Source organism: Chrysemys picta, chromosome 2 (assembly GCF_011386835.1).
Source record: "Chrysemys picta bellii isolate R12L10 chromosome 2, ASM1138683v2, whole genome shotgun sequence".
Classification (NCBI taxonomy): Eukaryota; Metazoa; Chordata; order Testudines; family Emydidae; genus Chrysemys; species Chrysemys picta.
In genome coordinates this window covers 153,432,630-153,448,976 of record NC_088792.1, presented here as the reverse complement: position 1 = coordinate 153,448,976, position 16,347 = coordinate 153,432,630, and the positions used below count along the sequence as shown (strand labels likewise).

The following is a 16,347-nucleotide window of genomic DNA, read 5'->3' as shown; positions in this document are numbered from 1 at the left end:
AAGCAAGCAGAGAATGAGCCCCTCAACTCAGATCTCTCACAGAATGCTCTGAAAATTTGTATCATCACATGATTTAGACAACACTTAATCGAAAGGGTTTTGAAAATAAGACTATGATGAAAACAGACTGAGAAAAGGGGGAAATTCTCCTTTGGTTGTATTGAACCATCTCCATGGTCTATTTAATGCTCATGTTTGTATCATTAATCATCTCAAACAGAAGGCTTTGATAAAGACTGTTGACAGGGAATATGTGTTACCCAGCCTCATAGATAAATATAGAACACAGAAAATATTTAGTTTGCTCCAGTGTTTCACTTCTGTTCTTAATGAGAAAAACAAATATTTTATCTGGGGGCTTTTGTTCAGATCCAACCTTGATAAACTATATAAGGTCAGTACAAGACATATAAATTCATTTTCTTCAGCATTTTGTGTCAGATCAGCATCAAATCCAGGTTGGCTTCAAAATGAAGACACTTGTAAGTAGTTTTGACAACCTACATTTTCTGTTAAATGGTTTGTATTTTAGTATATTTAGGGCCCAACTCTGGGCTGTTCTGAGAGTCCATGGTTCCCATTGAAGTCAATGGGATAGATAAGATAAGATATAAGAAAATGGGAGATGGGATTGGGAAGGGACTCAGCACCTGACAAGACTGTGCCCTTAGGCCTAATTTTTCACTATTAGTGGCCACTAATTTGGGGTGCCCCAATTTTTTGGAGTCCAACTTGAGACCCTGAGGACCTGATTTTGAGACGTGCCAAGCACCCACACTCAAATTTAGTCAACAGGACTCAGATTTACAAAGATATTTCTCTGGACCTAAAGATGAAGATAGGCACCTAATGGATGTTACAAAAGCTCCTAAGCAGGAGAGGTGTCTAACTTCCATTTAAAATCAATGGGAAGTAGGTGCCTATCTCAGGCCCTTTTGTGAGGGCACCCAATCCTGCAACAATACATCAAGGTATAATCCTGGTCTTGTTTAAGTCATTGGCAAAACTCCCATTGATTTCGATGGGGCCAGAATTTTACCGTGAAGCCCTTACTCAGTTTTAACTCTTTCCTTGCTGCGTGATGACTGATGCCCTGATCCTGAGAACCAACGAGACTAGGCACATGAATAAACTTAAGTACATGCATAAAGTGAGGGCAGGAACATGACCTGAGTGAGGACTGCAGGATTTGACTCCAGGTTTTTTTAAAAATGCTCTCTAAATAATCAAGAACGCTGCATGGAGAATGTTTGCATGTCAAGCAATTAAATCATACTTTAAATATTTTGGGGGACAGGACATGACACTTAATTGAGGAAGAAATCCCATAGTTCTGTATGTAGGAAAATAGCTATTGAGTTAAGTTAGAAGCGTCCCGTTCTACTTAATGTACCAAATTTCAATCTCAATTACTCTAGTATAAAACTGGAGTAACAATAGAATCACCCTGGGGACTGAGATCAGAATCTAGCCGTACAGGTGTTACATTATTAATTAGAACGATCCACCTAAGTATAGTTGTACTCTGTAGCCCTTGTGAATAGAAAAGATAAAATAAATGAATTATAAAATCCCACTCAGTAACTTACGTGAGTTTGTGGAAAATCAGAAAGACTGAGGAGCTGCTTATTACCATGTGATTTTAGTTGCATTTGGCAATTAAAAAGGACCTGCAGAGTGTATAAAAATCTCCCTTAATGTTTTCCATGCTGTATTACAGATTCTGCTTCTTGTCGTTCTGGGTATCTTTATGAATCCAGGCTTTGCGAGTAATGTAAGTAGAGGGCTATGTGTCAAGTTTTATGATTCTTCTTTCATGGATCTGCTTTGCCATATTGTTTATGAGATTACCATCCTTATTAAATCAAAATATGGATCTTTCTTTATGAGTCACTCTCTGCTAATATGTGAATTAATGTAACACATTTATGACAATGTTTCCATTAAATTCTCCACACTCCTGCTATTGCTTAGCATGTAAAAATCAGTCTCCAAAAGCAAAAAAACATTTGCTCATATTTTTTTTTAAAAACATAGCATTGCCAAGTTATATACAAATAAACTTAAGTTGAACTCTCCCAGTACTTTTCTTCATTATAACTTGGCTCATTAGCGACAATAGTAGGCAATGAGCTTGCTTGCTTTAAAGTACTTATCTATGGTTCTACTAGCTATTGTGTTAATTAATAAAAATGACACTATAACACTGAAATCTCATGCAGCTGGCTGAACATCTTCTATATGGGTAGGGATAGACTAGCAGGTACCCTCTAAAAGCTATCTGGAAGGAACAGCTTCCTTTATAACCATCCTCAAAGTTTCATGCATTTTATTTCTGCAAAGGCCTGAGATGATCTTGAATGGGAAATCTAAGGCACCATTCCTTAGAACCTAGTGGAAAAGATAGTACTAGTAACAAATAGGCTAGACTTCCTACATTTTCACAACCAATAGAGCCTTTGGTAGTAGGAGTTAGAGCAGAAATTCACCAACTTTTTCATAACATTGGTCACATCTTAATGGAGGATTTGTCTTGTGGAAGTCTGCTTCCCTTAGGCCAGGTCTACACTACCCCCCTAATTCGAACTAAGGTACGCAACTTCAGCTACGTGAATAACGTAGCTGAAGTTCGAAGTACCTTAGTTCGAACTTACCTTGGTCCACACTCGGCAGGCAGGCTCCCCCGTCGACTCCGCGGTACTCCTCTCGCCGAGCTGGAGTACCGCAGTCGACGGCGAGCACTTCCGGGTTCGACTTATCGCGTCCAGACTAGACGCGATAAGTCGAACCCAGAAGTTCGATTGCCAGCTGCCGAACTAGCGGGTAAGTGTAGCCAAGGCCTTAGTCATTACACAAACCACCACCCATCCCTCGGGCAACTGTAACATTTGCTTACACAAAATTTTTTAATTACATTTAATTATTTTTACTTTCATTTAATGCAATTATCATGTGGAAATTAGGAAAAGGAATGAGCATCATATGGCCAATGAAGTCTTTGGGCATCAGCAAATATTCAGTAGACCACAGTTTGGGAACAGCTGGGTTAAACCTAACCCTATCCGTAAACCAAGCAGTAATCCTAACCCTATCTTTAGCCTTCAGGCAAGGAATGACCCTAATCCTAATCCTGGGCCAAATGGTAAATATAAACCTAACTATAATCATAACCCTAGAACGAATTGTACCCTAGCCATAGGGTGAGTAGTGGAAGTTGTTTAGAAGTGGATGTAAATCTGAATCAGACCTTTCCCCACTATTGGGTAATCTAACTGAGTTGGACTTTTATGTATTAGCTTCCCTACTATTCTGATGTCACCATTCTTCTCTGTTAGATGCAACTGTTTGAGAGACATTTTTAGGTTGCAATACAATGTTATCGGACAATAAATCTTTCATTTTAGAATATCCAGCTCATAAATCAGGGAAATGATGGGGGAACTGTCTACCAGACAGTGAACATCAATCATGATGTGAACGTTGCTACATTCAACATTTATTCCGGAGCACACTCCTCCAATGCAATCTTCGACTATGACCATGTAAGTGTCAAAAGAGGTGATCTGGTTGCTTTGTTCAGCTTACATAACATTCACTGCAAATAGAATAAAAATATGTACTTTAAGCAACTTGAAAGATGTGCTTTATTCCTCTGAAAGCTCTCACTGGAAAGGAATGACATTAGACTTGAAAGCAAATGGATAATCCATCCACTATTGAAAGATGAAGTAATTTAGCATCTTTTTTAGATCATATGGAAAGAAGCTAGCCCCCTGGTTAAATTCTTAAGATAATTTTTTGTCTACCCCCACAGTGGATATTATTTCTTAATAAATGAACAGACAGGCATGGAAGGTATGTGTGTTAAAAAATACAAAATTCCATTATGAATAGAGCAAAAGACAAACTACCATTTTATACATGTAAATGGTAACACTTACATCAATGTTCCATTTAGAAATAGTTTATTAAGGGTTAATAAATTATTAGTAGAAGTTTTAATAAATGATTAATAAATTGTTATAGATTGTTATAGAGTCCAACAGGTCAATAGGCTGCTTATAACCATCTACAGCACCTTCTAATTATGTGCTTACAACCTCCTATAGCACATACTACTCAAGTCTGTAACATGCTTATAACACCAATTAATCATTTTTTAACCCTTTATCAATATTTTTTAAATGGAACCTTAACATACAGTGCGACCATGTTAACTGTAAAGCTGGATTTTGCTTGACCTCTATACCAGGGCATAAGGTGGTGTTAGGAGCTTTCTGCCCTGATGTCCTTCACGTTAAGGACTGTTCTGATCTCTGTGCAAGGACTGCTCTCTGCTAGCATTCTTTAATGGACTAACCACCCCAAAGGGGACATGGAAGAGGCAGTGTAGTCCCTGGTGGCCAACAGAGCTGGCAGGCATTTGAGTCAAGTGCATATTTCAGTCTCCTACAGACCTGTGCAATAGATGTGCAAGCTCCTGAAACAGTAAATAAATAAATGCCCTTTTCTTAGAGATATTTTCATTTTCCAAGCAGATTTTTGAGCATTTAGGTCTTTATATTAAATTCCAAGAAGTGAAAGCCAAAATATCTAATATTTAACTGGTATTTCCTACCACCACTGCTTTGGAATTCATCTATTTGATATATATTCAAAATTAATTCATAGTGAAGACACTGGATTGTAAAATCATACAAAAGCCAGCTGGAGTCACATTCTGACATTATTCCAGATTTTCATCAGTGTAAATGTAAGTAGATTTTAGCCTAGGTGTCTTGATACATTGCACAAATGTCTCTGTGGCGTAGCTGCATTGAAATCCATAGAGTTACACAAGAGATGAATTTCAACCAGTGCATTGAACTCTGATTCTTGTCAAACTAGAAGCGAAGTGCAAGTGTGAAGCAGCTTGTAAATATCTCAAGTACCCTGATTTGCAAGAGTCTTTAAAATAGGATACATTATTTGGAAATGAAAAGAAAAGAAGATTTGCTGAAACTTGTGGTTGTGTTTCACAGGGTATAATTGCTTACCACATGCCATACAAGAAGATATGTGTTGTTTCCAGAATGAACAGGGCAACCTTTCCAACTTTAAACCAACTTGAGGATATGGTCAATAATCAAAGGGTAACTAAGACAAATAATAGTTATATGTGGTATATGCTTTTACACCTCTTTAGGCTAAATCCTGGATTCACTGACGTCAATGGCAAAACTACCAATGAACTCAATAGGAACAGAATAAGACATTGTTTCCTTACACATTAATCTCACTTTAAGTGTGTATATTATATTTTTACACACACACACACACACACACACGGGTTACCATATTTGCACAATCAAAAAAGAGGACATGGGGGGAGGAGCCCCGCTCTAGCCCCGCCCCTGCCCTGCCCCGCCCCATCCACTCCCTCCCACTTCCCACCCCCTGACTGCCTCCCTCAGAACCCCCAACCCCCCCGCTCCTTGACCCCTGACTGCCCCCTCCTGGGACCCCTGCCACTAACTGCCCCCTAGGACCCCCACCCCCTATCTAAGCCCCCTGCTTTTTGTCCCCTGACTGTCCCCTCCTGAGAACCCCCCACCCTAATTGCCCCCTAGGATCCTACCTGTCCCCTGACTGCCCTGAACCTTATCCACACCTCCACCCCATATTCACACCCCCACCCCCAGACAGACCCCCGGGACTCCCATGCCCTATCCAACTGCTCCCCGCCCACTGACAGGACCCCCAGAACTACCAACCCATCCAACTTCCTCTGCTCCCTGCCTGCTTTGACCCCTCTCCACACCCCTTCCCCCCTGACAGCCCCCCCATGAACTCCCGCCCCATCCAACCCCGCCCCCCCCCCCCCGTCCCCTGAACAGGGCCGGCTTTAAGAAGAGCCCAGGAATCGGGCTGCGCTCCGGCCAGAGTCGCGGGGCTTGGGGCCGGGCCGGCCGCCCTGGGGCCCAAGCTGGGCCGGAGCTGCTGGGGCCGGCGCGCTCGGCCGGAACCGGGGCCGCCGCCCTGGGACCCGAGCTGGGCTGGAGCCGCTAGGGTCAGGGCTGGCGCGCTCGGCCGGAACCGGAGCCGCTGGAGCCGGGGCCGGGGCCGGGGGTGCTCGGCCGGCGCCACTCGGCCGGAACTGGGGCCAGTGCCCCGGGGCCCAAGCTGGGCCAGGCCGGAGCCTCTGGGGCCGGAGGTGCTCTGCTGGGGCCGGGCTGGCTGCCCTGGGGCCCGAGCTGGGCCGGAGCCGCTGGGGCCGGGGCCGGCGCGCTCGGCCGGAACTGGGGCCGGTTCCCCCGGGGGCCCGAGCCAGGCCGGGCCGGAGCCGCTGGGGCCGGAGCTGCTCGGCCGGGGCCAGACTGGGCCACGCTGCACCTCCCCGGAGCTCTCCTCCTCGCGTCCCCCTCGCCCCAGCTTACCTGCTGCTGCCTGCCTGCCCCTGCGTCTTTTCAGACTTCCCGCGAAGATCTGATTCGCAGGAAACAGGGAGGGGGAGGAGCAGGGGGCGGAGCATTCAGGCGAGGGGAGGAGGGGGAAGACAGCTGCGGGGCTGGGGGCGTGCTAAAGCTGCAGGGTATGGGGGAAGCCGAGAAGGGGCTTTGGCTGCCGAGTGGCGCCGCTTTTCGATATATAAATAGCCGACTGGGGGGAAATCCCAGACATTTTTAGAAATCCCCCCAGGATGGCTATTTATAGATCGAAAAGCCAGACATGTCTGGGGAAATCTGGACATATGGTAGCCCTAAACACACACACACACACACACACACACACACACACACGTTGGCAGCCACTGGATCAATATAATACGGTCTTTCAAATGAGTTGTAAAACTGAGCTCCTACTCACCGGTGGTTTTTAAAATTCCTTTGGCACTTTTTGTTGGGGTATTAATCCTAGTGCCCTAACCAAATTTCAACTTGTCTAAATTCTCCCCAGCATTTTCAATCAGATGTGGTATTCTTCTCTTCCTGTTCTAAACTATTGCACCATGAGGCCGAACAGACGCCACATTCCAAGACATAGGTGGCTACATTTTAGAAACAGGTGAAAGGATCCTTCTGTACATATAGTTTAGGGTCTGGTTTTCCACTCAGTTCTCTTGGTTTTATAACCGTATAATTTTACTGACCTCAAGGAATTTCTGCTGATTTCCACTGGCGTAAGTGAAAGGAGAATCAGGCTTGTAGGTTCCCATCATGCTTAGAAGTGAATGCACACAAGTCTCATATTCATCTGCAGAGTCTGTGAAGAGGTTTAGGGAATCCATCAAGATATTAGATGCTATATAAACGCATTATTACCATCATAAGTATTATTAACAATACAAAAGAAGCTGGGAAGCCAGCTAGGTGTCAAGGCTGATTCATGCTTTTGGCCAAAGCAAGTGGGTAATCTTCCATCATTTTTTCAGGACCTGAATTCCCTCCACAGAAGCTATGGGATATCCCACAACTATGTCAGAAATGTAGCTGGACTTGGGGCACCCATCCAGGCAACATGTGAAGGACTTTCCACCTACTGGGCTACTGAATATGACAGTGAGTTCAGCCTCAGCTTAACGAGAAATGTATTTATTCATTATGATGATGGTTATTGTGGTAGTGCCTAGAAGCACATTGTGCTAAGTACTGTAGAAATACAGAACAAAAAAACAGTTCTCCCCCTCAACAGGGTGACCAGATAGCAAGTGTAAAAAATCAGGATGGGGGTCGGGGGTAATAGGTGCCTATATAAGAAAAAGCCCCCACAAATTGGGACTGTCCCTATAAAATCGGGACATCTGGTCACCCTACCCCTCAAAGAGCTTGCAGTCTAAACAGATTTACTGAAAGCAGCCTTGAAAAGTGTATGTAATGATTTTTTAAGTTGGTCGGAAGAGTACACTCAGCATCTGAAACAACCTTTACTGATTACATTCAAATGACTAGTGGTCAAAACTTCCTAGGCCTGATTCACCAGTGGTGTTATACCTACATCAGGTTGAAATTTTTCCAACAGAGTATTTTTTTTCATTGAAAAACTGCCTTTCTCCCTCCCCCGAAACAAATCGGTTTGAAAAACCTTTGGCTTTAAAAATGTTTCATTCTTTGCAAATTTTTATCATGAGATTGTTATCAAAAATGTTATGAAAACCATTAGAGAAACTTGTTGGAAACTGTGACACATAATAGTCTGATCTCCTGTGGGCTGTAATACTTTGGTCTAACTTAGGTTGTTGGGTTAGTGTGCAGGTGCTGTTTGCTGGCCTGTGATACACAGGAGGTCAGATTAGATGTTCTGATGGTCCCTTCTGGACTTCAACTCTGTGGCTCTGATTATTTGCGATCAGGTTTTTTTTACCAGCTCTAGTTATGCCAATGTAAAATTGGACTTACATGGTGCTTGATCAGGTCCCGTGCTTCTATTAATAAGGGGTACTGTAGCCTAGTATTTCATAAATACTAATATGTACACAGAAGGCCTGATTCTCCTCTCATGTAGATGGATATAAATCAGGAGTCTCTCCAGTGACATCACACTGTAATGTAAAAGAGACAGAAGTGAAACTTTTCAACATACAGTCTTTCCAGTATTCAAGGGACCACCTGAGAAGAAATGTAACTAGTATACATGGGGATATTTTGAGGTGGTCTTTTAAAGACAGGAAGTCATGTAAGAAATGTGGTTGCTCATACATGAGTCACTGTATATCCTGGAGTCCATATACAATGGAAATTGACTGACTTCATGATCCAAAGATTCACTTTGTGCCTAGAGTCTTCATTTCATACAGCCTCAGTAGAAACCTTGAAGGACACCTGTTTTTGCTGGTTGCACAACCATTTATTCCACAAGATCAGGAATGAAGGTGGTTGGCATTTTAGGAGATTAATTTTTAAGAGGTTGGTTAATGGTTTCTACTAGAACTGCATTTATTTGAACAATGCATTTCAGATGTTTTTATGAATGCAAAGATTTTGAGGGTTTTGTTGTCGTTGTTGCTGGGATGACTTATCCTGTCTTTATTTTATAGGACCACAAAATTTACTTAGTGGTATTGGCTGCGTGGGTGTTAAACTCCTCATTCTGGATGTGAACCTGTGTGGCGGCCGTAAGCTCTTCTAACCAAGAAGCATAGCAGAAGCTTATAATATTTCAGCCTCACGGCTCACCACTATTTTACTCAGTCTCATTCCAGAGAATGGTTGATCTCTGGCCCTTCTTTGCAAAGCCTGTGCTGACATGCAGCCATAGCAAACACTCCAACTGCGAATGGGAATAAAAATAAAATGATGATTGGAAAAACATACGGACCATGGCCAATACAATTTCTGACAGCATCAATATTTGGAACAAAGAGTGGAATCCACAGCTTTACTTCTGAATGCTCACAGCTTACCGACACCAGATATCACATTTCACACCTGTTCCCTTCTCTGTAATGAGCTGAACCAACCAACACCCTTGAACGGCCCCTAATCTGAATACACCAGGCTGCTGGAGAGTTTGAAATCTGGATTGGAATTTTGTGGCCGGGACCTGTCTCTAGCTGAAATGACATGTGTGTTTATATGTGTCAGAAAGGAAAGAAGAAAAGTCTGATAACTCTGCTGTTAGTTTCTACAAATGCTTTGCAGTAAAGATTCCATTAGCTGATCTTTCAATCTTTCAATCAGTCAGCCAGCCTGCCAGGCAGTATATCTGTATCTATCTATCCAGGTACTTATAACAGCATTCAGTAGCATAGTATCTAAGCTCTTTATTCAGTCCTTATCTGCCTAAATTCTTTTGTAGTCTGACTGCAATTGCACTGAAATCAATAGGAATTTTGCCTGAGCAAAGATTGCAGTATACCTTGATGGATACCTTGTATTATTAAAATAAATAATTTTTCTTCTTTTCCTTGCCCAGTGCTGTAATTTTGTGACCTCAAGCCCGTTACTATGGAAACGTAATTACAGGGAAATTGCTCCAAAATGACACATTTCCACATCGGTAACCAAAGACTTCATCAAGATAAATGCTATTATTTGGACACCGTAAGAACAAATAATGACTGCACTCTTACAGAATACGCTCCTTGAACCTCAAAGATCAGATCTGAACATACCCATCAGAGAAAGAGTGAAATCCCAGCCTGGATTTTGCTTAGACAGAGGGTGAAGAGGTCATATTTTGTTTTGGACTTTGCAAAACTTCTGTGGTTAGGTTTTGACTTTACAAAACCAAACCAAAACTCAGCAATGCTTAGGATCCATGGCTCATTTTATCTTAATCATCCAATTTCTGGAGTAGGGTGTTCATATAAAAGTTGTTAGTTTTGCCCCACCTGGGCTGGAGTAAGAGAAAAATATTTCCCAGATGCCTCCAAAGGAGGTAAAAGGAAAGCACTTCTTATGACTGCTTTTGTATTGTGGTGATGATCATTTTGTTAGGTGCTCACATATGGCAGTGTTCTGCAGAGTATAAATGATTTGTTAGATAAGAGACAGACAAGGTTGGCGAGGTAATTGGACCAACTTTTATTTGACCAACTTCTGTTGGTGAAAGAGACAAGCTTTCGAGCTATACAGAGCTCTTCTTCAGGTCTCAAAAAGAAGACGAGCTCTGTGTAGCTCCAAAATTTGTCTCTTTCACCAACAGAAGTTGGTCCAATAAAAGATATTACCTCACCCACCTTGTCTCTCTAATATCCTGGGACCAACACAGCTGCAAAACCATTATTAGATAAGAGTCAGTGACAAAAATAGAACATAGATCTTCTGACTCCACACCTTGTGCTCTAACCACTAGACCATGATCCTTTCTACTTATTAGTTTTATTATTTAACATTTAGATTGCAGTAGCACTGGTACAACCAGATCAGGGACCCATTGTGCTGTACCAAAAAGCTTACAGTCTGAAAGTGATAAAGAGTAATGAATAATTCTTTACTTATAACATGTTTGTCAGGTTTTCTCCAAGTCTATTTTTACATTGCAGTTTGGAAGGGATGAGTCAGACACTGATGATTGTTTGAACATGGGGCTTTAGGCAGAATAAGATTGTATTCTCTAGTTCTCACCTGACAGTGGAGGTGTTTTTCAGTCACACATTGCTAACAGGAACTCTGTGACTCCTCACAAGCTGGTAAAACACCTCTAACATTGCAGCTTATTTTTGCTGTTAAAATAAAATACAGTAGGATTTTTTTTAAACTCTTCAGGATTATGTAAACTGAAGTCTGTAAATCTGAATGTTTGATTATATGCTGGTTTGCTCCCTCTTGCTGGGCATATGTGATGAGCCTTTTACTTTAAATCCATTGGAACATCAATTCAAAGGACCTAATGCTCATTCGAACACACAGCACTTTGCTGGTGCTGTTTGCATACTCATGCATTACACCACAATTAGATGTAAATTGCCTAGTTAAATGCTACTGCCTTATTTAGACTTGAGCGTTACAGGGTTCATACTATGTCAACAATATCTCCATGTACCAAACATGGGATATGTAATGCCATAAGAATTAACTAATCACTTATATTTGACTAGTGAAGACTGCAGTTAACCCAGTACTAGGTTGTGTGGGCTAATAATTGACAGAGGGACTGAGAGTCCAGACAGCCGGGTTCTATTCTTGGCTCTGTCACGCCTGGATCCTGCCCTACCCTGGTTTGAGGCTGGGGCTTAGGTATGACATAGGTGACTGGACACCTAGAATGAGGCAGCAGTGCGCATGCCCAGAACTTAGGCACTGAGGGAATTTTTACAGTGGGAATTTAGATGCTGAGTGACTTTAGGCGCCTACAGCGCTGGTGGCAGCTGAGCGGGTTTTGATGTTTGCAGTGGTGCCTAAAACTGGGACTTAGGTGCCTAACCTCCTTTGTGGATCTGGCTCTAGATCACTGGGTAAACTTGAGTAAATCATTCGAGCCCAATGTCACTAAATGGTGTGCTCCTTTGAGGGTCAGGGGCCTGGGGACAGCCAGCCCTGTTTGATTATCAGACCCAGCTAGGAAGGGATCAGATGATCATAGAATCATAGAAATGTAGGGCTGGAAGGGACCTTAAGAGGTTCCTTGATGCCTATAAAGGGCTGAAATTGGTTAGTTTCTTCCTTCAGATCTCTCTGCGACTGGCCCTAGAGCAGAGAGAGAAGTGCAATTGGAAAGGCCCGTAGGCCCTGCAGCCTGTGTTGGTCAAGGGAACATCAACAAGGTATCACTCTGAGATCTTTGTTTGTGTTACTTTGAGAGTTTTGTGTGTAAATTAATAAACTCTGTACCGAGCGAAGGACCTGAAAGAGACTTGGATGTGGCGTTAGTCCTTCCAGGTCTGGAGGACACAGGCTGGCAGCCCTACATCCAAATTTTCAAAAGCTGCTTCCAATTCTGAGTGTGTCTGGTTTTTTTGAGTGACCCACTTTAGATGCCTGATTTTCAGAAGTGCTGGGCACCATCAGTTCCCATTAACTACAATTGGAGTGGTAGGAGCAAGGTACCAGTGGGAATCAGCTGGACCCTAGTGATCTCCATTAGACTATGCAAAATCAGAGGCACCCAAAATTATAAAGGTCACTTTTGACAATAGTTGCCTTAACTTCTGTTTATCTAGTTTATAAAAATTGTTTCACTATATTGCTGTGGTGTTGTGAGAAGGCATGAATGCAGGTAAAGTGCTTCAAAATTGTTGAAATGGAGATGCTAGAAAAAGGAAAGACCTATGAGACCATTCACTTCATTTCCTGTCCAGGGCAGGACTGTTCTCTATGGCTCATTTTCTAGTGTTTTGGCCAGTCTAGTATTAAATTTCTCAAGCAACGTGGCTTCCTCCACTTCTTTTGGGTGACTACACCACAGCATAATACCTCTCACTGTCAGGAAGACATTAAATATACATGTATTGAATTAGTGGTACTATTTGACAAGCTCTAATCAATAGAAAGACACTGGACCAAGGTGCCCGGATATTATAGCAGAGAGGCCAAATATTGCAGAAACAAAGTCAGATGAATCAAAGAGGAAGAATTCATCTAACCCATTGGAACACAGGAATGACCTAGAGGGAAATAAATCCACTTGGCCACTGGGTGCCAGTCTTGAACCACATTTTATTTGAATATGATTTTTTTTTTTTAATTAAACAGCAGCCCCATCATGACATGCACATAAGGGTCCCGATCCCTAGCTGCTATAAACTGATGTGGCTCCATTGGTGTCCATCAAGCTATGCCGATTTCCACCAGTGGAGGATCTGGCCCAATGAACCTAAGTAACCACTGAATGTTATTATTGTAACCCTCATCCTCTCTCTCCTTCTCTGCTTCTTTTTGTTGCTCTGACTCATGGCCTCGTGCCTAAGCATGTGTTGTTGTTGTTTTTTAAGCAAATTCCCAGCAGAGTCAGGGATAAAGTACTACATCTCACGGAATATGCACGGAATGTAGTCAGCAGAAGGGCACTGCCACATTCCCATGCATAAGGCCAGGCCACTGGGTCCTCCCAAACTGCTGCTCTGACATGACGCTGTTGCAGGCTAGGGAAAGAATCTGTATGGAAGGAAGGTGACAAGACCGTGCAATTGTGGTCTTTTCCGGCATATGCAGATGCCCGCTTCCACCTCCCAGCTGAGACCCCAGCTGCTCGTCTTCCAAGCAATGATGGCACTGGTTCTTTCTTCTGCTCTAATGGCACCGGCGGAGACCCAATGTAAAATGGTGGACTGAAGGCACTGAAAAATTGTGGCATTGAGCTAATTTCATGGTTTCCATGCAGTCTGGGTCTAGCATAAGCTCTTTGATGTGGGGACTGTGGGTGAAATCTTGGCCCCATTGAAGTCAATGGGAGTTTTGACATTGACTTTCATGGAGTCAGGATTTTACCTGTTCTCTTTAGCTCAGCACGTGTTAGGTACTTTATAAATAAAAATGAATAATATTAATTTAACCACAAAGGATAGACTGAAGCTTAAAGTCAAGCATGTTGAACACAGTCCTTCGAGGACTTGTTTTTCAAATAATTAATAAGGCATTGTTAAATTTTTGCTGCTACTATGCCTAACATCTCTTGTGATTGTCGGAGAAAAACAGAGTTCTCACTATCTATAAACCCACTGCGGAACTTTTTAGTGCACATCAGCAGGGTCCATATGCCAACATAGTGCACAGCAGTTTAGTGTGCTGTATGCTCACAAGCTTCCCACAATGCTGTGTATGAGAACTCCCATGAGAACAGGGCAATATGCTCACTGCACATCTCACTTCATAAAAGAAAACGTTCATGGTAAGAGACGGGCAAAACCAATAACACTAGGGCTCTAAATTTCAGAGGGCTCTTATGATCAGTACAACGGGGAAGATAATAAGACTGGGGAGGGGCAGACTGGCAGCCTACAGCATTCTCCCCTCTACCCCCCCCCCCCCCCCCGCATCATTTACACACAGAAATTAGCTTCACACACAAGCGGCACCAGCTGTAGCATAATTACATACAGCAGTGGGACAGTTAATGTGTTAATTCTGTCTCTGTCTCACGCACACACATACTGCAGCCCATGAAATCCATTTCCCCCAAATTATTAGGTCTTTAACACAAAGCTCTACTGTGCTTTTCTACAACATTTCATGTCTAGCATTTTTAGTGAGTGAGGGACAGAGAGAGGTGGAAATTCTGACATCCTGCCCCCCCACCCTCCCGCCTCAAACATGGTTGCCAGAATCTGTAAAAGAGCCAGGGCTTCTTTTTGTAGGCATAATCATCTTGCCACTGTCACCTGACCACAAAGAAAAAAGCAGGCTTGCAGAGAGGAACAAATGGATGAGAAATAACTCTAAAGAAAGAAAACCCAAAGCCAAGGCACAGTATGAACTGCTTTTCACTTTATCAGTTGCTCTCCCCATCTTGATCACTGCTTCAAGCTTTCTCAGATGCCTTATTCACTGGCTCTTTCCCAAGCCATATTGAGCCGACTGTCAGCCTGAATCCATAGATGCATATAGGGAATACGATTCCCTGCCTTTCCCCTCTTTTCTCTCTGCTCGCTTAGAGCTTCTGGCCAAACTTATTTTCCTGAGGCTCTTTCAGGATTTTCATTGCTTGCTTTTTCTCATCTCAGGGCCAACTGGAAACGAATCTAAATATATATAATTTTTTTTTCAGTTTAGCTTTTCACTTTTAGCAGGTTACAGGCTGAGGGCTGGATTCCGACTGCAGTCATGATGGCGGAAGCCTGGAGCTATTCTTCTGACTTTGGTGAAGTTACAGTGGTGACCATGAGACCAGAATCTGGCCAAAGCTCGTCAAGGGATTTTTTTTTCTTCACCCTTCCCACTCAGAGGAATTTTTGTTTCCTGTATTCAGATCATTTTCTTCATCAAATGTCTAAACTCATGCACAAGCCAGGCCTCCCTCTCCAGCACAGTACCGCACCTAGGCATGTGCACCAGCCTTTTACACAGCTGCCCGGTGTGTTTTCAACATCGGCCTCACAGCGGAAGTCCCTCAAGTGTATGTTTATTAGATTTAGAAGGGTCTCCCAGGTGACACTTTCAAATGCAAGATCCTTTCTGTTCTGTGTGTCCATACACCCTTGCTACAGGAGCTATAGCTGCGCTCCAGAGCACCCAGCGGTTATTGTGGCTGCAGAGTACTGAAGCAGCCAAAATGCCACACATGGCTTAAACAAGATCTGATCATTGAAAATCTACAACTTAAAGCCGAGTCTTTGAGTCTTCAACTCAAATGTTATTTCTACCCTAACACATTGATGTGAAACCTGGGAATCCATCATAGGCACAGGCTGACATCTAAATGTCTTTGAAAGCAAATGGCTAAGGAAAATACTAGATAGTTGATGGATTGAATTTATAAGAAATTGTGAGATTTGTCAAAGAGTTCAACAATTCCTTATCTCTAAAGTTCTCCAGAAGAGAAGATGGACATATGTGGGACATGTGTTAAGAATGAAACCAAAGCATCTGCCATGGCAGGTGTGCCATGGGGTAGCTGGAGGAACATATAAAAGGGGTTGGGTGAAAGAATCCCTACACTGAAAAGTATTTACAAAGAAAAACTCATGGGACTTAACAACACAGAGAAAATGCAGAAAGACCCAGGCTAGACAGGGATGGTGTAACCTTGTACGTGTCCTAAGCAATGTCTGATGGCACTGGAAGGATTCAGATTGGTGAAAAAATAATAACTAGCTTAAATGAGATCTGTTGAGAGCTCAATGCCTCTGGAAATCAGTGTTGTTGTAGCCATGTCGGTCCCAGGATATTAGAGAGATAAGGTGGGTGAGGACAGTTATTTAGATGCTGAGGTATGGGTTTAAAAGCCCAACCTTAATAATCCTAGTTCTTTTTTATGTTTTGATCGCTAAGA

At 42.8% G+C, this 16,347-nt stretch overlaps 1 protein-coding gene across 1 annotated transcript; it reads left to right on the top strand.

Moving 5' to 3' along the window:
- Positions 1-470: 470 nt before the first annotated feature.
- Positions 471-9,820, top strand: LOC112059560 (gastrokine-2-like). The gene is made up of 6 exons (XM_065582418.1): positions 471-482; positions 1,721-1,774; positions 3,405-3,542; positions 5,022-5,132; positions 7,412-7,538; positions 9,014-9,820. The coding sequence occupies exons 1-6, from the start codon at positions 471-473 to the stop codon at positions 9,103-9,105; spliced, it is 534 nt and encodes a 177-aa protein (XP_065438490.1). The 3' UTR covers positions 9,106-9,820.
- The last annotated feature ends 6,527 nt before the right edge of the window (positions 9,821-16,347 follow it).

Coding starts and splice junctions, on each gene's coding strand:
- LOC112059560 (XM_065582418.1), top strand. Junction 5,133..7,411: donor ATATGGTCAATAATCAAAGG/GTAACTAAGACA, acceptor TCATTTTTTCAG/GACCTGAATTCCCTCCACAG. Junction 7,539..9,013: donor CTGGGCTACTGAATATGACA/GTGAGTTCAGCC, acceptor TTTATTTTATAG/GACCACAAAATTTACTTAGT.